Raw genomic sequence first — 21,249 nt, 5'->3', positions numbered from 1 at the left:
GTTAGGTCTTGTTTAGGTTTTATGTCTGTCTTTGAATTTTGACTTTTAAAGTGATTTTATTCATTTTTAGTTTAGTCGAACTGATGATGGAGCTGGACTCCGAAACGTTTTCAATATCGATATGGTGAATTTTCTTGGCGTTTTCTTTGCTTTTAAATTCCTTGTCATTACCTACTAGGTAATGGCGTTATGTTTTATTACCACAATGAGAGATCTTCCTGAACTAGCGCTAACGAGCTTAATGCTAAGCAGATGCAAGTTGAAATGCATTGCAAGCGTTGCAGTAGTCTTGCTTTCACTTTCCATAGGATTACCATCGTGAGTTTGCACTTTTCGGCATCAACTTCTGGCGTTGCTAGGGCCCATCGTTAAGAATTGTGCCAAGAGCGCGCACTCTGCTCAAAAGCTTACTGCATTTATCGCTTCATCGCGATGACGGTGCAGGAGACGAGGTGTTGAGCAAGCTTACTGCGCAATTCTCGAACTTGTTCTTGCAGTGATCCTTGGCATGATTTTCTGCTATCTATGCAGATTATAGTTCCTCGTCGTGAAAGAGGAGGCTGCAATGAATTTGCTATCCTAGGTAGGTATTGAATATTATTTTTTACTTTCGTTGCTAAAAATAAAACTTTGTTCTGTGAAAAATAAAATTTTAACCGAAATAAAATTTTGTTTTGTGAGAAACAAAACTCTCTCCTTATTTACAAGAAAGTATTTTCAGTTGTCTGTGTAGTTTACGGCGTATTTATGACCGTCAACATTTTTTCGCTCGTACCCTGACTTCGTTGAAGTTGAGTTTGGCAGCCTCTTGTCAAACGCGCTCCCCACATTGTGCTTGAGGCGAAAAAACATGTTTTTTTTTTAATGGTGGTTGACGAGCAAGGCTGCGCTGCGCGCTAGGGTGTTCGGTAAGAAAAAATGTTATGTCAATGTTTGTAATTTTAGCGCTTTGCGTCGAAAATTTGCATAATTTCTCAATGGGGATCATATTATCCAAAATAATTCTATTAGATTTAGAACCAGTATAATACATATTATTTTCCTGATTTTTTTCAAATTTTAAAATCGCCCACAAATATAGAGCCTTGTGAATACTGCCGAACCGATATTAAAGTTCGTCACATTTCTCCTCCATAATTTTTTGTTGAAAATTCGATTGGAATTTTTCTCGTTTATTTAGCTTTGCATATTCATTGTGGACGAATCCAATTTTAAAAATAAATTATATCATAACTGAAGTGTTCATATCATAACTCTTCATAGAAGTTGTGTTATTTATCAATTTATTCGAACTCTTTTTTTTCTGTAAACATTACAAGAATTTATTCGTTGGCTGTGATAATACCCTCGCTATTCCTCACGCTCAAGAGGCTCTTCATTTCTATTAGGAGAGCGGTGAAGCGCTGCGCCCTGTGTTTATTCGCTAAGTAAGAGGATTTGAAATGTGACAGCGAGATTAGCGCTAAGTAAATGTGCTTGTTCTGCTGCAAAGTTCGTATAAACCTATCACTAGATCATTCAGTTTGTAATATTTCGATGCGTACAGCAAATAGAGCATACATTGCTCCATGCGTTGCTAAAAGATCTCAAATAAAATATTTAGGTAACTGAGGATTTGTGATGATTTTTTTAATTGCGGGCTTGTTCATATTCACCTCACGTCATTGAATCATGGAAGTCCGTTAGACTGGGAGCGATACACCGGTTCCTGTCCACGTGATCACTTTTTGCACTGCGTGACTAGACGCGTCCATTGTTTGAGGAGGAAATTAAGTATCCAGCGCTGACCCACGTTCCGTGACTCGCTTGTGTCTCTCCCTCTCGCCCTCCTCAATCGTTGCTCGGAACTTCCAAGCAGCGCTGTTAATCGCACGACCGCGTTTAGCTTCCAGTCTATTATTTGAAGTGAAACCCGACCCGCACGGCTCTCGACGATTTTTTGCTAAGTAGCCCAGTATATATTGTCATTTTCAAGACTATGCTGGGAACTTTTCTTTCTGCCGTCCAGTATGTTCTCTGTTTATTGTAAAAATTACTTACTCGTTTGATGAGTGGTATGACATTTAGTACTAGATAAATGATTGTTTGTTCATTCTTTCCTGTAACGTGTTTTTCTGTTGTGTTGCAGGTGAGCGTAAACGATCATTGCAGTGCTGACGAGCGACCAGTTAATGCTGATGATGGCAGCTGTCGTATCTCAATCCCATGCGACTGCGTTGACGACACCACGACCTCGACTTCATCCTGCACACACGACCAGCCGTGTACCTGCAGCGTATCGTGTTCCTGCACTAACGGCGCCCCCGCACTAGGAAGCAATAGTCGCCAGTCCTTGGCGAGCACAAGCAGCACTACCATCTCTTCTTCTCTTGATAGTTCCAATACATCAGTGACTACTATCAGCTATGGCGGGCCCTCTCATCCTTCCCTTACCTCCTGTGGCTCTGATGGCGCCCAATGTTTTACTAACCACAGGGGTAACTCTTGCTCCGCCTGTGGTGGCATCAATAGGAACAGTTTCCACACCACTCAGTTGTGTTCACATCCGACCAGTTCCGCTCCTTCTAAAATCCGGCGATGTCAGAGTGACGCCGCTTCTTCCATAAATAACCTTAGCAATGTTGGTCGGGTTGGTCGGGCTGGTCATGATAGATACACTTGTGACAAGACATGTGTCAGAGACCCCTCGGGTGGCAGGACGTCTGTCAGAGACACATCGGGCAGTAGGGGAACTAGAGGTGGCAGCAGTCGGGCACATCTCAGCGCTGGCGGTAAAGCCGTCACTGACGCCAGTGGAGTTCGTCGGTCGGAACGACGATCCGAAGATGAAACATCACAACGCAACAAAAGGTAAAAAGCGACAAATAGTAACGTTTTTTTAAAGTCTATATCAATTTATCAATATTTTGTACGAGTTTTTTCAAGTTCATAATTTTTTTTCATTTCCCTAAGCTAATAATGAATTTTTAAGACTGTATGATCCTAAGATCGGTACCTGTAATTTTGTCAAATTGGCAATTATCGTGCTCAATGTGCCAATCAAATCTTAGCCAACGGTTGTCACACTAACTCATTCATTTGTTTCGCAGCCTAAAACGCAGTCAAGGGTCGACGCACCTGCGTCGGTCCGTGAGTCAGCCCCTGGACCTGAACAAGTCACCCGTCGAGGGCGGCGCTGCGGTGTCGCTAAGAGTTACCAGCAGACCAACCTGTGGGGCAGCCGCGTTCCTGCATGTCTACCCACATGTCAGTTCCATTGCTTGTTTGCCTTTGAATGTTTTAATTCATCAGGATAGAAGTAAGTACGATGGAAATTGTAAGGATGTACAGGATCACGCTCCTTCTGATTTCGTACCTCCCAGCTAAACTCGTTAGTTGTCTTCTTCGTCACTACTTGTGCTAGAGATTCCGGTTACTTTGAATTATTTTTGTTTTTGATCAGTAGAACTAAGTACCATACATTTTTAGTTTCAGTTTTCTCGGTATATATAACATCTAAGTATTAACCTTTTACCAAGAATAAGTGTGCTTGGGTTAACGATAGTCTATTTTAATTGAAAGGACTTGAAAGTGGTATACGTATAGACCGATGATGCATTAACTTGCTGCCTCTTAATTACGCATTTGCATGCGAGGCATGCTTGTCAGTTCTTGTATTATGAACGAAGCTGCTACGTAGTAATTTGAAACTATTATCATATCTCTCGTCGCATTTGCTTCTTTATTACCTCTACAAAACAAGTATATAAAACCCTTTCAAACTTTCGAATGGAATATTTCAAGTTAGTTCAAAAAGTGATTGCATTACTCATTTATGTTATTTGTACGCTTATTGCCGTGAATGTAAACTGCTGTGGTCCACAGAAGCGACCTCAGCGCCGGCCGAGCACCGGCAACCTGCTCAGCGATGACCACACGTCAGAAGAAGAGCTGCTGCCCTCCGACACTGAGGAGGCCAGGAAGGAGCGGGCCTTTGATGAGGTAAGTATTTTCTCCTATACATGAGCAGTGATCAGTTCCAGAGATCTGCTTATTTGAATACATTTTGTTCTTAATTAGTTGTTTGGATGAGAATGTGTAGTGTTTTAATTTTTGATGATGCTGAAGTCGCTTGATCGAAGCAGAAGTTCGGATAGGAATATTTTGTTTATTGCTAAGGGTATGGGCAACTTTGTTCAATCAATGTCAATCGGTATATATCTTGCGTTAAATTATCACGAAGTAATCATATCACTCTCTGAATCACTGACATGTAGTAGTATCGCTTGCTGAATAGTGCCAACGAAACGAAGTTTTTCGTAAAGAAACAAGCATTTTTAATCTACGTTTCTCTTATGCTGTAACCAACATTATCAATCTACGTGTCTGTTATGCTGTGATGTCATTGTTTGCTCTTCAGTCGTGCAGTGTGGTGTACGCTGAAGCGCTGTGGGACCACGTGACCATGGACAGCGAGGAGCTCATGTTCAGAGCTGGCGAGCTCATCTCAGTGGTGGACCGCTCCGACCACGACTGGTGGTGGGGCCGCATCGGTACCCGCGCTGGGTGGTTCCCTGTCGCTTTTGTTAGGGTGAGTACCATCACATCTTCTATATAAGGTGGTGAGCAGTCCTTTGTTAGAGTGAGTACCATCACATCTTCTACATAAGGTGGTGAGCAGTCCTCTGTTAGGGTGAGTACCATCACATCTTCTACATAAGGTGGTGACCAGTCCTCTGTTAGAGTGAGTACCAACACATCTTCTACATAAGGTGGTTCCCTGTCGCTTTTGTCAGGGTGAGTACCAACACATCTTTTACATAAGGTGGTGAACAGTCTATTGTTAGGGTGAGTACCATCACATCTTCTATATAAGGCGGTGAGCAGTCATTTTATTGTTATGATACTGAAAGATCTAACAATATACTTTAAAGCGCTTAAACTTGGTTTAATTTCAACTAGGTTTGTCCTTTACTTGCGCCGTCTTGTTTTTCTTATTTAAATTCAAATCATTTGCTTTACTTGAATACGTTTCCTCCAACTGCTACAGCTAATTCAATGACCTGCCGCGCACTATAATTCGTCTAATGTGATTAGTTCATGCAATTACAACGTATTGTTCACCATCCATTCAAGCACGTATTTTTTTCTGTAAATAATTGCACGATTGCGTTTGCAGTTACTTGTGAACCAGCAAGAACATCTGGCGTCGTCACTGGATCTGCAGACATCTTGCAGCAGGGACAGTTTAGCGGCGCCCGTCAGTCATGCCGGACCTGAAGATAAGTTGCTGGACACGACGATAACGAACAGCGATGCGGTGGGCGGTAAAGTGGATGCCTACAGCGATGAAATGGTCGCCAGTAGAGGAGGATATTGTCGTGCAACGTCACAGTACAGTAACGGCACGACGCCACGCAAGGCCAGCGCGTCGGGGCCCACGCACGACCAGATCAGAGCTAACGTCATCAAGGAGATTATCACCACAGAGAGAGACTTTGTTAAGCACCTCAGAGATGTGGTCGAAGTGAGTCACTCGTTACGTTAAATTCAATGTTTATTTTGCTATCCAGGTATTTAGCACTGACCTTTTCTGTTCCTTTATTATTAGAAAAATGGAAGCATCGTTTGTTTTTACTTATCACTTCAATCTACTTCGTCTATGGTATATTCTGTACCGTTTATCGGCGAACCAAACAGCCTAAGATTTTAGTCCTGACCGCAGGCGAGGACAAAGACTCACGCCAATACCTCAACCTATTAATAATGCTGCTACCTCGTTAAGTAATTATGTTGTTTGTTTCATTCGCGCAGGGTTACCTAAAGCAGGCCCGCAGGCGCCCCGACATGTTCTCCACGGCTCGGATTAGCGCCATATTCGGCAACATGGAGGAGCTGTACGCCTTCCAGACGCGCTTCCTGGCTGATCTTGAGGGCTGCATTGACTGGGACAACCTGCACACGTCCTGCGTCGGCGAGGCTTTCATTAAAAATGTAAACTTTTTCTCTGCTTCTAAGTTCACGATTGACCACTTCGTATAAAATAATGTATATGAAAGACTTTTCCCATTGTTGTTCGCCATCTTCTTTGTGTTTCATTTCCACATTTGCCACTTCGTTCAGGTAAGGCAGGAAGATTCTATCTTAGCATTGTCACATCCGGGAGGCAAAAATATTGTAATAATAATATAGAACTTCATAAGTAAATGACATATTTTTAAATTTATAAATGAATAAAGGCACAAATTTTATGCTTTGAAATGTGACAAGTGTTTATTATTATCAAGTTTCGAAGGAAATGTTCACTGATTCGTTGCAGAGTGACAAGTTTGAGATCTATTCTGAGTACTGCAACAACCACCCCTTCGCTGTGTCGGAACTCCAAGAACTTTATCAACAAGAAAAATACGTCCATTTCTTCGAGGCATGCAGACTTCTGCAGGAAATGATCGACATCTCCCTTGACGGCTTCTTGCTCACACCTGTGCAAAAAATTTGCAAGTATCCCCTGCAGCTGCAGGAGCTCCTCAAGTATACAAAAGTGAGTGACCAAAACTTGACTGAATTTTTTCTTTATTGTATTCGAAAAAGCTATTGATTCCTGCCTCCTATAAAAGTATTCTCATTTCATCAGCTGTCGTTAATCATATTCTATCGCTTGAAGTATTTAAATACTTCGTACTTGAAATTCTTGAGTTTCAAATTTGTCTGAGGATTAATACGCCAGATAAATTGTTTCAATCAGTCGAAGTTTGTGTTTTTCTATTAATTTTCGAGCATAATTCAACATTGATGAAAATTTATTTTCTCTACAAACATTAATTTTTATTTAGGATTGTCTCAAGTCATATTCCAGTAAATTTCTAACAAATTAATTTTGCCCTCACAAATTAATTTTGCCGGCAGCCCGACCACCCCGACCACGACAGCGTACAGGGCGCCTTGAACGCCATGCGCTCAGCAGCGCTGCTCGTCAACGAGCGCCGCCGTCGCATGGAGTGCCTTGAAAAAATAGCGGCCTGGCAGATGGAACTCGAGGGCTGGGAGGTCAGTTGTTGTTATTCTTGTAGTTATTGTTACTCTTGTAGTTATTGCTATTCTTATAGTTATAGGTATTCTTGTAGTTATTGTTATTCTTGTAATTATTGTAATTATTATTGTATGTGATGTCAGTTATTGTTATTCTTGCTTGACACTGGGGGCATGGGTCTGTGAGGGGTGTTGTGAAGGCGGTGTGAGGGAGTGCTTGACCCTGGGGTACGAGTCTGTGTGGGTGAGGTCCAGGCATTGTTAGGGGAGTGCTTGGTAGTATGGAGCATTAGTCTGTGTGGGTGAGGTCTAGGCTGTGTTAGTAGGAGTTCAGGGATGGCCGCTACAGCGGTCTTGTAAGGTGTACCCTCTCTGCTGTTTATAAGTTCAGTTGACTAGTGCTGGTGAACTCGAGGCCCGGGATCGGCCAAATCTCACACACACAGCGTGGGCTCCACGTCTATCGTGATAAATAGATTTATTATTTAACTATTTAAAAAACACATAATTATAATGAAATTTCTATTTTATATATTGCATCATCCGTCGAGTCTTTTACTACACTTATTGGAAGCAGTTATTAACTGGAACGTTTTGTGCACAGGGCGCCGAGTTATTAGACAGCAGTTCACAGCTGCTCCACCAAGGCGAGGTGGTGAAGGGCGCTGGTGGGGCCTGGCCGAAGGAGGTAACACTTTTCTTATTCGATCGTCAACTCGTGTACTGCAAGAAGGACATCATCAAGCGCAACACCTACGTCTACCGAGGACGTATCAACCTAGATCAATGCAGCGTTGAGGATGTCGTTGATAGCAAAGGTTGGTTCATTGCTCTAAGGTCCCTTCTCTTCTTCGTATGACTTTGCTGTGAACGTGTATAAATTTCATTTTGAATTTAAATGCCTTTGCTGTGAACGTGTATAAATTTCATTTTGAATGTAAATAAATTCCGTTTTGAATAACATGATGATACTTTGACGGATGCATTATCATATTGGTGCAACTATTCCAATGTATGTAGTCCTCAAGCCGGAAGAATCGACAAATTTGTAAAACCGGTCACTGATGATTGGTTCATTTGCAGATGGCAGCAGGAGTAATTACGTGCCGAACGCTTGGCGCATCCGCTGCAGGGACAAGAATAAGTCCTACGTGTTTGCTTGCAAGACTGCCGAAGAAAAGTCCAAGTGGCTAGAGGCTTTCAGGTGACTTACAAATTTGTTTCTCGATATTTCAATGGTATACATTTAAATATATTTCAAATAGTTAAGTAATTGTGTCAGGTATATTGCTGGGATCATTGCGTGTCGATATTTAGCTGTGCTAGGAGAGTTGATGACGCTTCATGTAGTTCTTCGTGCTCACGAGGAGAAGACATTAAATAACTGTTCACGTCTCCAACATGACTTCCCTAATTTAGTCTCGAAATTCGACTCCTAAATGCACTATTTCTCAATTTGCTGACTTTCAAACGTAGTGTGAGCCGACTACTACTAAATAAGAGGCATAGTTTTAGCAGTAGTGTGAGAGGTGCAAACCCGCATAGAATACTTTAGTCGAAATTTTTAAAATTAAAGTCTAGAATTCATCGATATTTTTCCTATATCCTTGTTCTTGATTCATTCGAAAGAGCAGTTCTTTTTATCTTTCATATTGGGAGGCAGAAGAAATAAGCGTTTCTTTGTGACCGTACTGTACCTTTTTATGGCTGGCTAATTGCAAGAAGCAAAAATCCTAATACTAAACAGATTTGAATGTGCAATTGGCCTTGTCTACTGCAGACGAGAGCGGGAACTCGTGGCGGGCGACGAAGAAGCGGGCTTCCTTGTGTCAGACAAGACTCGGGCGCTGGCCAGGGAGGCGGCCAGAACCAGACGCGCACGTCCCAAGAAACCCAGAAGTGCGTTTAAATAACTCATGAAAAATATAGTTCAGTGTTTAATGAACAGTAAATGAGTTTAATGAATGTGAAATGAGTTTAATGAATGGCTATAAATAAAGGAGCTTAAATATCACGTAAAAATTAAACGAGGTCCCCGGTAAATAGAATCATATTGTTTTTCAACTAAAATGATACGTCAAAATGAAAAGCAATTTTTTTCTATGCAATGAAGATGGATCGACCTTCATATCTCCGTTGCAATGAATTCGGTTATTAATATCCATAAAATTATCTACCAAATTGTAATATTCTATGAATACAATCAACTTTTCTGGTTTCATATTTCATATTCAATAGTTTCATGACGACAGTGAAGCAATTTCTTCTATGCACTTGATGCCAGACATGCTTAATGCAATGCAGATATCAATCTTTCCTGTATAATTTCTAGGCAGCAAAATAGTGAGCAAACGAGGCCAGGCCTTGACGCACGCGCAGGCTGAGCTTCTGGTGAACATTGACCGCGAGCTGCGGAGCAACAGCCTTCCTTCGCACCAGCAGCAGCAGCAACAAGCGCAGCAGCAGCAACAGCAACAACAACAGCTCTGCAACACTGCACCGTTATCAACATCTTTGTTGCCAGCTGATACTTCAGATAATAAGAGAAGAGGTGAGAGTTGTGGTCACTACTACGCAGTATCTCTGTTACACGTAACATGGAGGTGGCTTTTTTTAGCATGGAAGAAAATTCACGTATTATGTGAATGGTTTTCAACGTGTGCTGCTAAGCACGTGCTTCAATATTCAATGCACTAATAGTGCAGTTTTAATCCTTTCATTTTTTTATTTTACTTGACAATTTCTGAGAATTTACTGTGAAAACCAATATTAAATGGCTTGAATTTGTTTGGGAATACAATGCATAATGTACGAGCACTATCTTACAGCGGAACTAATTTGTAAAATGCTTTCTCAACAGGTTTATGGTTCAGTTTTGGAGGACAGAAGAAAAGTCGCAGTCAATCTCGAGGTGGCGACCCGCCTCAAGCGACGCCCGTCTAAGTCATGTCGTGGTCACCCTGCAAGCCCAAGTTAAAATCTGGTAGCTTTCCTGCAACAGCTCTCTCAAGTGGCATTCTTTTGTAATTCAAGCGTTCAGAGCATTTCAGATTTGACAATTGTTTGAAAATGTACGCAAGTGACTCGAGGATTATCAGGTAACGGGTATAAAATTCTCGCTGTCTACAAGATAGACACGTTTATGTAAGAAATTGTCGGAGGGCCTAAAGATTCAACTTACGCCTTAGGTGAGAACGTTATTGCGAATGTTAGAACTGATTTTTTTTGTATCATAATCATAAAACTAATGGGGTGTTTTTTCATAAACCAAGCACCGACGTTGCATAGCAATTTCATGGGTGAACAAGTTCTCCCTTGATAAGGCAACAATAAGTTCTCCAATGATCAGTCAGTTTGGCAAGCTGTGTGATGAGTCCTGGAGTCGCAAAAAAATCATCGCGCGATGATTTTGTTTTACATTTCTTGCTTTTGGTGTTCACATCGTACGTATTGGACGAAAGCTACATGCTTATTAACATTAGGGATAACGTCAAGGAAACTGCGTAAGGAAAACTATTCTGTTAAGTGTTGCATTAAAAAGCTTTCGTCTGTGTTCTATGTGATATGTTGCTTCGTTGAAATCTTTATCTAAAGAGAACGCTATGAAGCTTTGAAACTGTGACTCTCTGTGTACCGCATTGTAGGAAAGCTTTTCATGAGATTCCCATACGCGTGAAAATCGTGTTGGCAACAACAAGCGGAGAGCCATATACCATTTTTGAAGCGCATTGTTTATTCCCTAACAATAAACCCACAAGTAGTCTAGGTGTAGTCGCACTGAGATTATCTCAACTTGCTGTCAAAAACTCAGACTATGAATTCGCGCGCGAGACAAATCGCTTATTTATTGCAATTTATTCGTAGGTGATGTATTGCTTGCTAATGGAAAGTTAGAGGCGTTCTAGTCATGTTACAACTTACGATGTGTCTTCACTTCCGTCGTCTACTTTAACGTATTCTCTTGACCAGCTTTTCGCTGAGTCGTTATTTGTATCGTCTCGGTACGGAAGGCGGCGCTCCATTCCGTTCATTACAGCTCCTTGGCGCTCTGTACCATGTGGTTTTATATCTATAGTTTACGTACAAAATGTGAAATCTGTAAATAAATTAAATACCGTTTGGATTTTTATTTCATATTGTTGTTGAAACGGGTTTTAGGGAATTTGAAAGCCACTCATTAAATACACTATACTTGTGCTACATTTATTGTTCATAGTTCTCTACTATTCCAAAGTTTAAAATATTAATAAACCGTAATAAATGCACTGATCACACAACAGAACTGCTCACATTTAAGGTGTATTCTGAAGAGCACTAGGATTAGAGGTGGAAGACGACAGTATAAAGGCAATTGTCCTAAGATGCTTTGCAGGTTATATCGTATCAATAAGCTACAAAAATGATACTAATCACCTCGTGTACAACAAACTCTCATTGTTTGATGGAAGAATACTCGTTACTTGTACATAGGACAGTGACTGGAAGAAAGAATATCACACGGCAATTACGACATGAATTGAAATTGGCACAACATTAAGAAAATGAAATTTTTTTGGTCTCGAGAAATAGAAGAGATACGATGCCTGTCACCTCACCGCTTATTTCAATGGCGAGCAAAGATCAATATATTGTCATGTATTGATTAGAATTCTTAAGATATAAAATCAACAAAAAAAGCAACAGATCCCACACACCGTTAATGAACTAATGGCAAAGCTTTGTGAAATATTCATTGACATCGTCAAGAGAGCAACATAAATCATCATCATTACCTCATAATTACAACGGTAGGAATTGTGTTCATTTATGTCGTTCTTTAAAAATAAAAATATATATAATTGTTAAGTAACATTGGCCTTTCGTGAGTTGAGCGTTTCGTGTAAAGCCAGCAGCACGAATATCTACTTAAACAAATCAGATTTCTGAATAAAAACTATTAATAGCGCCTGCACACATTAAAAGTGAGCTAGGAACACAATCAGTAAAAACTCAAGACACAAGAAGTCTCGCTCTTGACCCTTAATGGAAGACTAAAGTGTTCCATTGAAAGCATGAGTAATAAGTGAAGCTGCCTACCCATGCAGAAAAATAGAAAAATATCCATGCAGAAAAATAGAAAACCGACACTAAATTTCGAAATTTTTACATTATCATTAACTTAGCTCTGGTATTTTGGATGGCACTTCAATTGCACTTACTATTACACTAGGTAGTCGTTTGGAAGCTACACGTGAGAAGACATATCACAACCTGGGCTCTGCTGCTGCTTTGTGAACACACACAGTGTAAGAACAGCCGCAACATGAATACCACATTCTATTTGAGCCGAAATACATAAGATAACGCAACATGCCCTCGAGCACGACACAAATGCTCTTCAAGTAAATATGTTTTCAAATTTTGCTGCCGTTATAAAATATTCCTTCAATGGCCTAATTTTTTAATTGAACATAAATGTAGCCACAAATTTGAGACCAATCACTCTAAAGTCGCTCGTCATATAATGTGCTTTAAAGAGTTTATTGTTCTCCAAGAGAACATCAAGATAATCACTGAACAGAAAATAACATCAAACTCTAATCAACAAAAATCCCATTGTCAGCAGCGCTCACTGTGGTTATTCGCGGTAATGTAAAATCATATGCAATAAGCATGTGCGTTAGTCGTTGAACACATTCGCGTGTTTCGTGGAACAATCATAATAAAATCAGTTAAATAAAATGAGATAAAAAGTATTTGATTATTGCACAGCGAAATTACACGGCATTCCTTGATATGCTGGGACTAGACACGTCGGCTCTTCAAATATGTACAAAGATTAAGTTGGAGATTTTGTACATTTATTTATATTCTTTTGAAATAACGTAAAAATATATATCATTATCATATATATCATTTTGCTTCGATGTAGAAACTATCACATGAAATTCTTATTGGTCAATGTCACGGACAATAATATTTCATACGAGAGGGCAGTTAGATGCATCAACTTAATTATAAGTCATCACAAGTATCATGGCCGTTGGACGAGATGCGCTGTAGCGACCCAAACAATAACGAATATAAGGAGACATGTGTTCGCTAATTGGCAGCAGTTACATGATAACAAGCTACTGCTAACGGGACTATAGTAAATGTGTCATTTCCTAGAGCTAATTAGTGTCAATACCCACAATAAAATATCCCAAAAACTCAGCTACCATGAAACAGGTATGCTTGTCATAAGAAAATGTAGATAAACAGAAACGTAGGTAGTAAAATGGTTCAAACCTTGCTTTTGTGCCCTAATTATTGGTTGGTAGGTTTGAAGAAACCGAAGTTTTTCCTCAGCTGCTCGAAGAAAATGAACGTGAAGATTGTGTGAGGGCCCAACCGCACGAATGCCGGTACGTAACCCTGAATAAAATTGCATGTTGGAAAGTCGTTAGGGCAGAAGAATATCAAATTCAACTCAAAAAGTCTACAGAGTTTTCTAGGGAGACATTAACATCAAAATCTAACACAAACTGTGGTAGAGTTTCATCACGGTAATTCCTTCACTTTCGAAGCCACGTCAATATTATGAAGATGGAAATTCAATTAAATTATTCATATCTTACACCTCTCACTGACCTTGAAGAAGCCGAGTGGGCCCGTCTTGGCTGTGTAGGTAATAATGTGCCACAAGTTCTGAGTAAAAAGAAATATTATATCAAATACCAGTTCAACTTAGACCTTAATCGCCTCCATACGCATTAACACAGCTACTAATCATTATATATATTTTGCTGAAGTTTGAGTGTTTCTGACGCCTGACACCACAAATATATTATAGGGGCTTTTGGGGCATGTATCCAGGATAATTATACTGTCGGGATATTGCTTGGGCCTGAAAATTTCGTTCTTAGTGTACGCATAGTAAAGAATTGGAGGAAATAGAAGAAAGTACATATAAATGGATTTTTAATTTGTTTTTGATTAGTATATATTACATTTAAATACACAATTTTTTGCATATTAGAAACGAGAGTAAAATAAGATTGCTATCTTCAATGTGTGATATTATTAACTGGATTAGGGATTACGGGAATGACCAGATTCGGGACAACAGGTATTATTTTCAGGAATGAACAAGCCTGGACAACATGTCCAGGACTAGGTTAACCTAATAATATATTAGATAAATATATTGCATATTTTATTTACCGAGACAAATAGAATCGATTCCAAGTCAATTCAGAGATAGGAAGAGACGGTTCAAAAATTAATGTGTTAACAGCACGCGACTGTGGGCACATTTTGCTCTTCCCGAGGTTATTAGGATACGCAGTTCTTCAGGAGACTTAATTTATGAGACAAATAATGCATAAATTTGTCTTCAAATTAGATATTATAATAGAATAACACCATTATTACATAAAGCAATATGGAGGCCTGAACTCACTCTGTACTCGCCGGGGGCTGCGTTCATCGCGCGCGTCTTGATGACATCGAGTGGCTGCGTCATCGTCGTCGCAATGGCGCCCTGAGACAATGAAATATAATAACAATGTAATATACATTAACAAAATATTGTATCAGCTGTGATACAATAAAGTATAATAATATATTAGTGAAAGCTCTGATTAGGCCCTCTTAGTCTGTCGCCGATTCTTAACCGTCCGACCATCTTGCCGACTGCGACCAAGAATTTCACAGCTACATGCAGGTTTCGAACTCTCAATTTGTTGATTTCATCTTACTGGTCTTAGCTACTCGGCCGCTCTGAACAAAGCCAATCAATAGCATAAAAAGCGTAACTCTATGACAATAAATGTTGAAAGGATATGTACGATGTATTCCAATATTAACACTCAGGACCGATGGTGAGAATATTGAAACAAACATGATATGGAAAACAGGACAAGTCAAACCATTCGCGTTTTCGCTATTTAGCAACTTTGCACTAACACCTGAAATTAGTTTTAGTGGACAAATGGAAATACCCAGAAGCTTCAAAGAAAAGTACGAAATATAATTATTGCTTGCTCTAAACTATTTGCGATGAGGATTGAAATAATGGTCATCATAATAATACTAAAATAATGATATAAATTTCATAAAAGACCACGCAAACAACACAAATTCAGTTTCAGAGACAAACATTCATCGAGAGAACTCCGTGAGAAATTAAGTATGAACTACTACAGCTCATCAAATTTCGACCAATACCATGCAGTTTTGTGCCATTAGGATTGACAATAACAGGGATCAAATTTTTCTGATGGATCAATATAAAAAAATGTGAATGCCAAGTTGTATACAAAAGCTACACAAAAGCACTCACGGCACACAAAGAGGACGCGAAGTGACACACGAGGTTGTCGTGGAAGTAACCCGAGCTGAGGAGCGTCGCCTTGATTTGGTCGTAGAAGGAGAGTTGGCCGACCGTCATGAGCACCGCGCGCACCGTGGCCGAGGACGCGCCTCTAAACAGCTGCTTCACGCCCTCCTCGCGCGACACGCGCATTAGCCCGTCTATCGCGTGCTTGTAGCTGATCAGTAAACACGTACGGGGGTAAAAAATATGTATATATCACATGTTTATGGTGAAAAGTTGGCTGAAAAATCCATGGAAATATATACGTTGGCATAAAATAGGTATTTGGGCTTAACAGAATTATTTGAGTGTATGAAACAGGTACAAAGCACAGGTCCGGGCTGAATAGTTGGCTTTACATTCATGGTATCCCAATACGCGTGTATAAAAAAAGGTATGATAAAGCAGAGGAGGTATGCGAGTGTATTAAACAGATATAAAGTTTCTGGTACGGCTGGAAAGGTGGCTTATAGTTTCATGGACTGCTGATAAGAGTGTATAAAAAAAGTATTTGAGAGGTATATTAGGACACAAGTCAGTGGAAGTCCCGACTCGCTTCCTTCACTGTTCAAGTGGCAAATTGACATCGTTCTGAAAAATGCAATCGTAAAAGAGCAGTTAAATTAGGACACGAGTCAGAGGACGTCCTGACTCACTTCCTCCGTTGTTCAAGAGGTAATTTGACATCGTTCTGCATCCTGACATTGACCATGTCGCCGGGTGTGCCGACGAAACCTCCACACGCGCCCGCCGCGGCAGCAATAGCCACGCGCTTGTAGAAAGGCACGTCTCCTCCTGAGTTGCCCATTCGTTGCTTCATCACCTACAAGTAGAAGCTTCACATTTGTTCCGCTTAGTAATAATGGCTTTGAAATTGTAATAATACGATTGAGTTTTGTGTACGAGATCTCATACACAATAAGGGTGACGAGGTAAGAATAGACCAGTCATTGCGTTATAATAGTAGAAATGATGCAGATATTATATAGTAGAAATGATGCACATCGATATAATAAAAAAAAATTATTTCAATATTGTAGTCAGGGCTTTGCATTATCGCTCACTGGAGATTGAGCGTGATAAACAAATAAATTATCGGTGTATTGAGCATCCTATTGCACCGTTACATTCAAATTAATGGCGATACCGTCGATTTTTCATCCAAACAACGTCGAAAGTAAATTTCAAACAAGCAAACATGGAATCGTTATTGAAACACATAGTAAAACTTTCGATACTCACAAATGTAACTATGAACAATTTGCATAAATTTCAACACAAATTCAATTCTAATATAACACTATTTGATTTTAATCCATTTACTGCACTAATCTTATCTGGCATGAAACTATGTTCGAGAATTACCTACAGATTCAAGTTAATTGAATAGAAGACGGATTCAAGATTTGCCAGCCTTAGGCATTCCGAGCATGGAAATTGAAGATCAGTGCACCTAAGCTTTAGGTTCCAAGGTCTTAACTGTCCGTGTCGTGCATGTATATAAGTGACCTTGATAGTTATTGATTAGTAACCAAACGCAAATTTGTAATTCATATAATATTCGAATCATGTAGCTTTCATATACATGTCCTTAAAGGACTAAAATTACCACACAGAGAAGATTTATGCAATGTAAGAAATGACGCCAAGTTTATTAAGGAGCCGCTGATCAATTCCTAGACACAAGATTTGCCGAGATCTGTTGCAACACAAGAGGAGAGATAAAAAAAGGATGCATCATATTGTCCAAATATTGTCCACTTTCTGCGCGTACCACTGATACGCCCTTTTGCCATGCGAAATATGCTCACGATGATCCACAGAAGCGCAAAAAGTACATCACTAATTGAACGAAATCTTACTAATTTCTCTCAGTGAATGCTGAAGCACAGACACGTGAAACCGTATCAGGCAGGCGAGCGTGCACTAACCTCGTAGATGCCAAATCTCGTGGTTGAGTACGTGACTTGACGCAATAGTGAAGCTGAGAGGCCGTTATACAAAGCCATGAATCCCTGATTTTTGATGATGCGAATTGCGATCTGACTGCCCTTTAGTTTGGATTCTTGCTGTGTCTGTAGCTGCACCTAAAGCCCAAAAAATAAATGGATTCATTACGATTAAATTTAATGGAAACGTGTGAAATTGATACGTAATAATCATGTTCAAAATATATTTTAAGCATCACAAATACTTCAGTATTTAAATGCCATACATTCTATTGAATCGGAACCACCCGCTTTATTGGATCAAATTATGAAGTACCGAAGACATTTTGCTCAATTAATCACATGCGGTTAACAGGGCCAAAATAATCGCGTTCCAAAGTGGTCCTATCATTTGTACCGTATACGAATAAACGATCATCTTGCCCAAAATGTAAATTGTTATCCATTTCATATAGCATAATGAAAACCATCGTTAAGCATCGCAATATTTTATACATTGAATAAATAAAAACAAATTGTATTGAACATCAGTGGTTCGCGCGAGCAGTGAAACGCAAATCTAAATGAACTCAAGCATAGAACATTGCTACATTGACTTCACACCGACCATAAAAATATATTCATACAAATATCTTAATCAAAATAGAGAAAAAATAAGTCAGCAAAAATATATTGAGTCACATTTTAGTCAAAATTAGTGAGAAAAGGAGTTGGCAACAGACATGCCAGGCAGGTTTAGCTGGTGACGCACCTTGAGCGTGTCCAGAGGGTGGGTGATGCAGGCTGCGCCGCAGGAAGCTAGTCCCCCAAAATACCATCGCGCGATCCTCTGCGAACCGTCACCCATACTAATAGTGTATCCTATCTACGACCAAATCAATTCTAAGCAAAAAGTAAACCCGTGCAATAAATTTTCATCATTGAAACCTAGTCCTGGAAAAGATCTCGGTTACAGGAACAGAATTTCTTTCAATGTTATTGTAAGCAAGGCAATTTTTGGGAGAAAATAATGAAAGTGTATTAATATTAATATCTGTATTAATACAGTGACTAATAAGTCAAACTAGTACACAGTAACTCGACGTTTTATGTTTAATGGGATTTTCCCTATATGTGGAAGAAACTAATGGACTAGACAGTAAATTAATAAGGATATTCAATTTTAAACAGCCCCTCCCCCCTGATAATCTTTTTGCAAAATCCTACAAGAAATGAGAACTAAGTAATAAAAAATATATCAGTACTCACTGCAGTGAGTGACAGAGAGCGCATTTTCTCGTCAACGAAAACGTAAAGTCATGGACGGACGGACAGACGGACATGGGGAGCACAATAGTGCATTTTTCCATAAATGAGAAAATGCGCTAAAAACATTACAAAATGCCACATCACATTTTGAAAAGGGAAAATAATGACTTTTCCATAACTCCTCAGTCAAATGCTTCCTGATAATCTAATTTGCTAGTATACTAACCATAAATGCTTCTTAGCTTTAGTACAAATAACTCTGTTCTGTAATTTTTAAACTTTTGCAGATATTCTTAATTTTAAATCTTTGACATGTAGGGAATGAAGTCAATTTCAGGTTCTATTACAAACTTAAGGTCTAATATTGGGGACAAGAACCTTGGCTCTCTAGCATCGAGGGTGAATTTGTCAAATCTAGCAACTTGACTTTCAGGACTTGGTTAGAATGTGTCCAATACAAGTGATAATAAACATAACACATTTTTTATGACAATGTGACACCAATCAGGGACCATTAAAAATAGGGTGGTCAATCTTTTGTTGAATGATATAGGTAGTAGAACATGGGCACCAAAATACAGCTACTGACCGAATTCATTGCATGACTTATTGAAATAGCATTTTAGGGTTGATAATAATATTAGATATTTAATCAAGTTAAGCAAAGCCTTGAAAAGGATAAAAATTAATTTCTGCCAAGCATCCTAATATTTATATTGAAAAGCACCAAATTAAGCACTGAGGAAACCAATTCAGAATTGTGAAAATTGAGTTCAACCTCAATTGACACCATTTAATGCTCTATAGACATTTGAATAAATTGGTTTTAATGACATGTTTTTTGTCATGCTTATGAGCCTCCAGCTTTCATTCAAACAAATTGTAGAATACATAAAAAAATTTAGACATAATAAAATTAATATATACTCGAGTTTTCTTTCTACATTTTATGCAATAATTAACAAAAAAATGCAAAAAAATTAAATCTTTGGGAGAAGTACATAATATGTAAACAGTTTTAACCCTTTCACAGGCAAGCATAGAAATACTGTACGTTATGTAGGAATTTGAATTTTGTGAGCCACTATGACAAAGTATGGAGAATTATAAGATGAACTTACTCATATGGATTTTCAAAAATTCTATACAATATTGGCATAAATCGCAGATGAAAATCTATAGGAAGAGGTCTCTATGCTGAAAGAAATTGAAAATTTTCTAATTTATTAATTCAAGTGCAAAGGAAAACAATCAAGCTGCAATTTGATTTAATTTTCTCTAGATATCAAACTTTCATTTAAATTATCATATTATATATAATTCCTTGGCATGGCAGAGGGTGAGGCTATGTATGGATGGATGGACAGAAGACAGATGATTGAAGATTGGCAAAAATGACAACACAGCCACAAACACAAACTGGGGAACAAGCTGGGCTTTTGGGAAGGATAATTTAAGTGACCATATTTCATAACTTGCTTGCTAAAGGTTTAAGATATACAGTGGGGGGAAATAAATATTCGTACACTTGAAAAATTGTATTTTAATGTATGTAAGTACACAAATTTAACAGGAAAAGTGATTTAAATTATGTATAGAGACGCATAGTATTCAAAAATACTATCAAAAGAAATTAAATCTCAATGCAACATGTTCACTTCTTCGGGTGAAAAAAGTATTCGTACAAAACAATAAATCCGCATTATTTTAATTTTATGGTACTTGGTTGAATACCCTTTACTCAGCTCAACAGATACCAGTCTATTTCTATACGTCTCGACCAATGATTTGCAGATGCTGACTGGTATTTTATACCATTCTTCTTGGCACACCACCTTAAGATTCTCAATGTTTGTTGGGGACCTTTTCTTAATTTGATATAAAGGGTATTCAACCAAGTATTAAATTAAAATAATGCGGATTTATTGTTTTGTACGAATACTTTTTTCACCCGAAGAAGTGAACATGTTGCATTGTTTTTTGTTGCATTGAGATTTAATTTCTTTTGATAGTATTTTTGAAAACTATGCGTCTCTATACATAATTTAAATCACTTTTCCTGTTAAGTTTGTGTACTTACATATCTACATTAAAATACGATTTTTCAAGTGTACGACTATTTATTTCCCCCCACTTTATATAAACCCCAAAATTGTCACCTTAACCTCACAAGATACATCTTATTTTTTAATTTTATGTTTGCCATCCTGACCTTCAATCAGCATCCACAAATCCATATGAAATTAAAAGTACAATCACTATCAATTGACTAATCAACACTATAAAGATTGTTATCTTTATTCTGACTTGATTCTAAAGCATTGTAATCCATATATTATTTTCATCATTGGCTGTTGGCCTAACAGCCCCAACTGATTGCAATTTGTAATGTACAGATAGGTAAAACTGACAATTGCCATTATGATCAAGATTGAAGAACAACTACTTATTATGAAAATCTCACAGCTCTAGGGACATATTTAAAAAATTACTTTTTTCATTTAGAAAGTTTTTTTTCAATTAATGAAATTTCTAATTGAAGCAAAATACATAACATCAGGGCCTTAAGATAAAAAATTCACGAAAATTACACTAATTTGGAGCTATATTATCTTGCATTGCGAAAAGACTTTAAATAATACAAGTTTTTTAGTGCATGCTCTCCAAATTTTAGGGCTCTGTGAGAAGGTGCCAAAAATTTAATGA

General features: G+C 38.6%; 2 protein-coding genes across 4 annotated transcripts in view; one reads left to right on the top strand and one right to left on the bottom strand.

Annotated features, from left to right (window-relative positions):
* LOC108668191 (serine-rich adhesin for platelets) overlaps nucleotides 1-11,129 on the top strand; it is a 179,457-nt gene extending 168,328 nt beyond the window's left edge. For all 3 annotated transcript variants that reach the window (XM_018155359.2, XM_018155360.2, XM_018155361.2), the window contains exons 8-20: nucleotides 2,129-2,850; nucleotides 3,090-3,246; nucleotides 3,865-3,981; nucleotides 4,400-4,570; nucleotides 5,159-5,506; nucleotides 5,794-5,973; nucleotides 6,299-6,520; nucleotides 6,886-7,026; nucleotides 7,613-7,826; nucleotides 8,092-8,212; nucleotides 8,789-8,907; nucleotides 9,341-9,559; nucleotides 9,869-11,129. In XM_018155359.2, the coding sequence (XP_018010848.1) occupies nucleotides 2,129-2,850; nucleotides 3,090-3,246; nucleotides 3,865-3,981; nucleotides 4,400-4,570; nucleotides 5,159-5,506; nucleotides 5,794-5,973; nucleotides 6,299-6,520; nucleotides 6,886-7,026; nucleotides 7,613-7,826; nucleotides 8,092-8,212; nucleotides 8,789-8,907; nucleotides 9,341-9,559; nucleotides 9,869-9,951 (2,814 nt within the window). In that variant the 3' untranslated portion in view covers nucleotides 9,952-11,129. The remainder of the gene's footprint in view (nucleotides 1-2,128; nucleotides 2,851-3,089; nucleotides 3,247-3,864; nucleotides 3,982-4,399; nucleotides 4,571-5,158; nucleotides 5,507-5,793; nucleotides 5,974-6,298; nucleotides 6,521-6,885; nucleotides 7,027-7,612; nucleotides 7,827-8,091; nucleotides 8,213-8,788; nucleotides 8,908-9,340; nucleotides 9,560-9,868) is intronic.
* Nucleotides 11,130-11,182: 53 nt separating this feature from the next.
* On the bottom strand, nucleotides 11,183-18,234 carry LOC108668192 (mitochondrial dicarboxylate carrier). Its single transcript, XM_018155362.2, has 7 exons — nucleotides 18,047-18,234; nucleotides 17,278-17,433; nucleotides 16,003-16,169; nucleotides 15,314-15,521; nucleotides 14,432-14,512; nucleotides 13,621-13,677; nucleotides 11,183-13,404 (listed from the first exon to the last, which is right to left on the bottom strand). Exons 1-7 carry the CDS (start codon nucleotides 18,140-18,142, stop codon nucleotides 13,297-13,299), a joined length of 873 nt encoding a protein of 290 aa, XP_018010851.1. The 5' UTR covers nucleotides 18,143-18,234; the 3' UTR covers nucleotides 11,183-13,296.
* Nucleotides 18,235-21,249: the final 3,015 nt, after the last annotated feature.

The sequence above is a fragment of the Hyalella azteca genome, unplaced genomic scaffold (genome assembly GCF_000764305.2).
Source record: "Hyalella azteca isolate HAZT.00-mixed unplaced genomic scaffold, Hazt_2.0.2 contig7177, whole genome shotgun sequence".
Lineage (NCBI taxonomy): Eukaryota > Metazoa > Arthropoda > Malacostraca > Amphipoda > Hyalellidae > Hyalella > Hyalella azteca.
The sequence above is the reverse complement of the archived record's forward strand: the minus strand, read 5'-3'. Positions and strand labels throughout refer to the sequence as shown.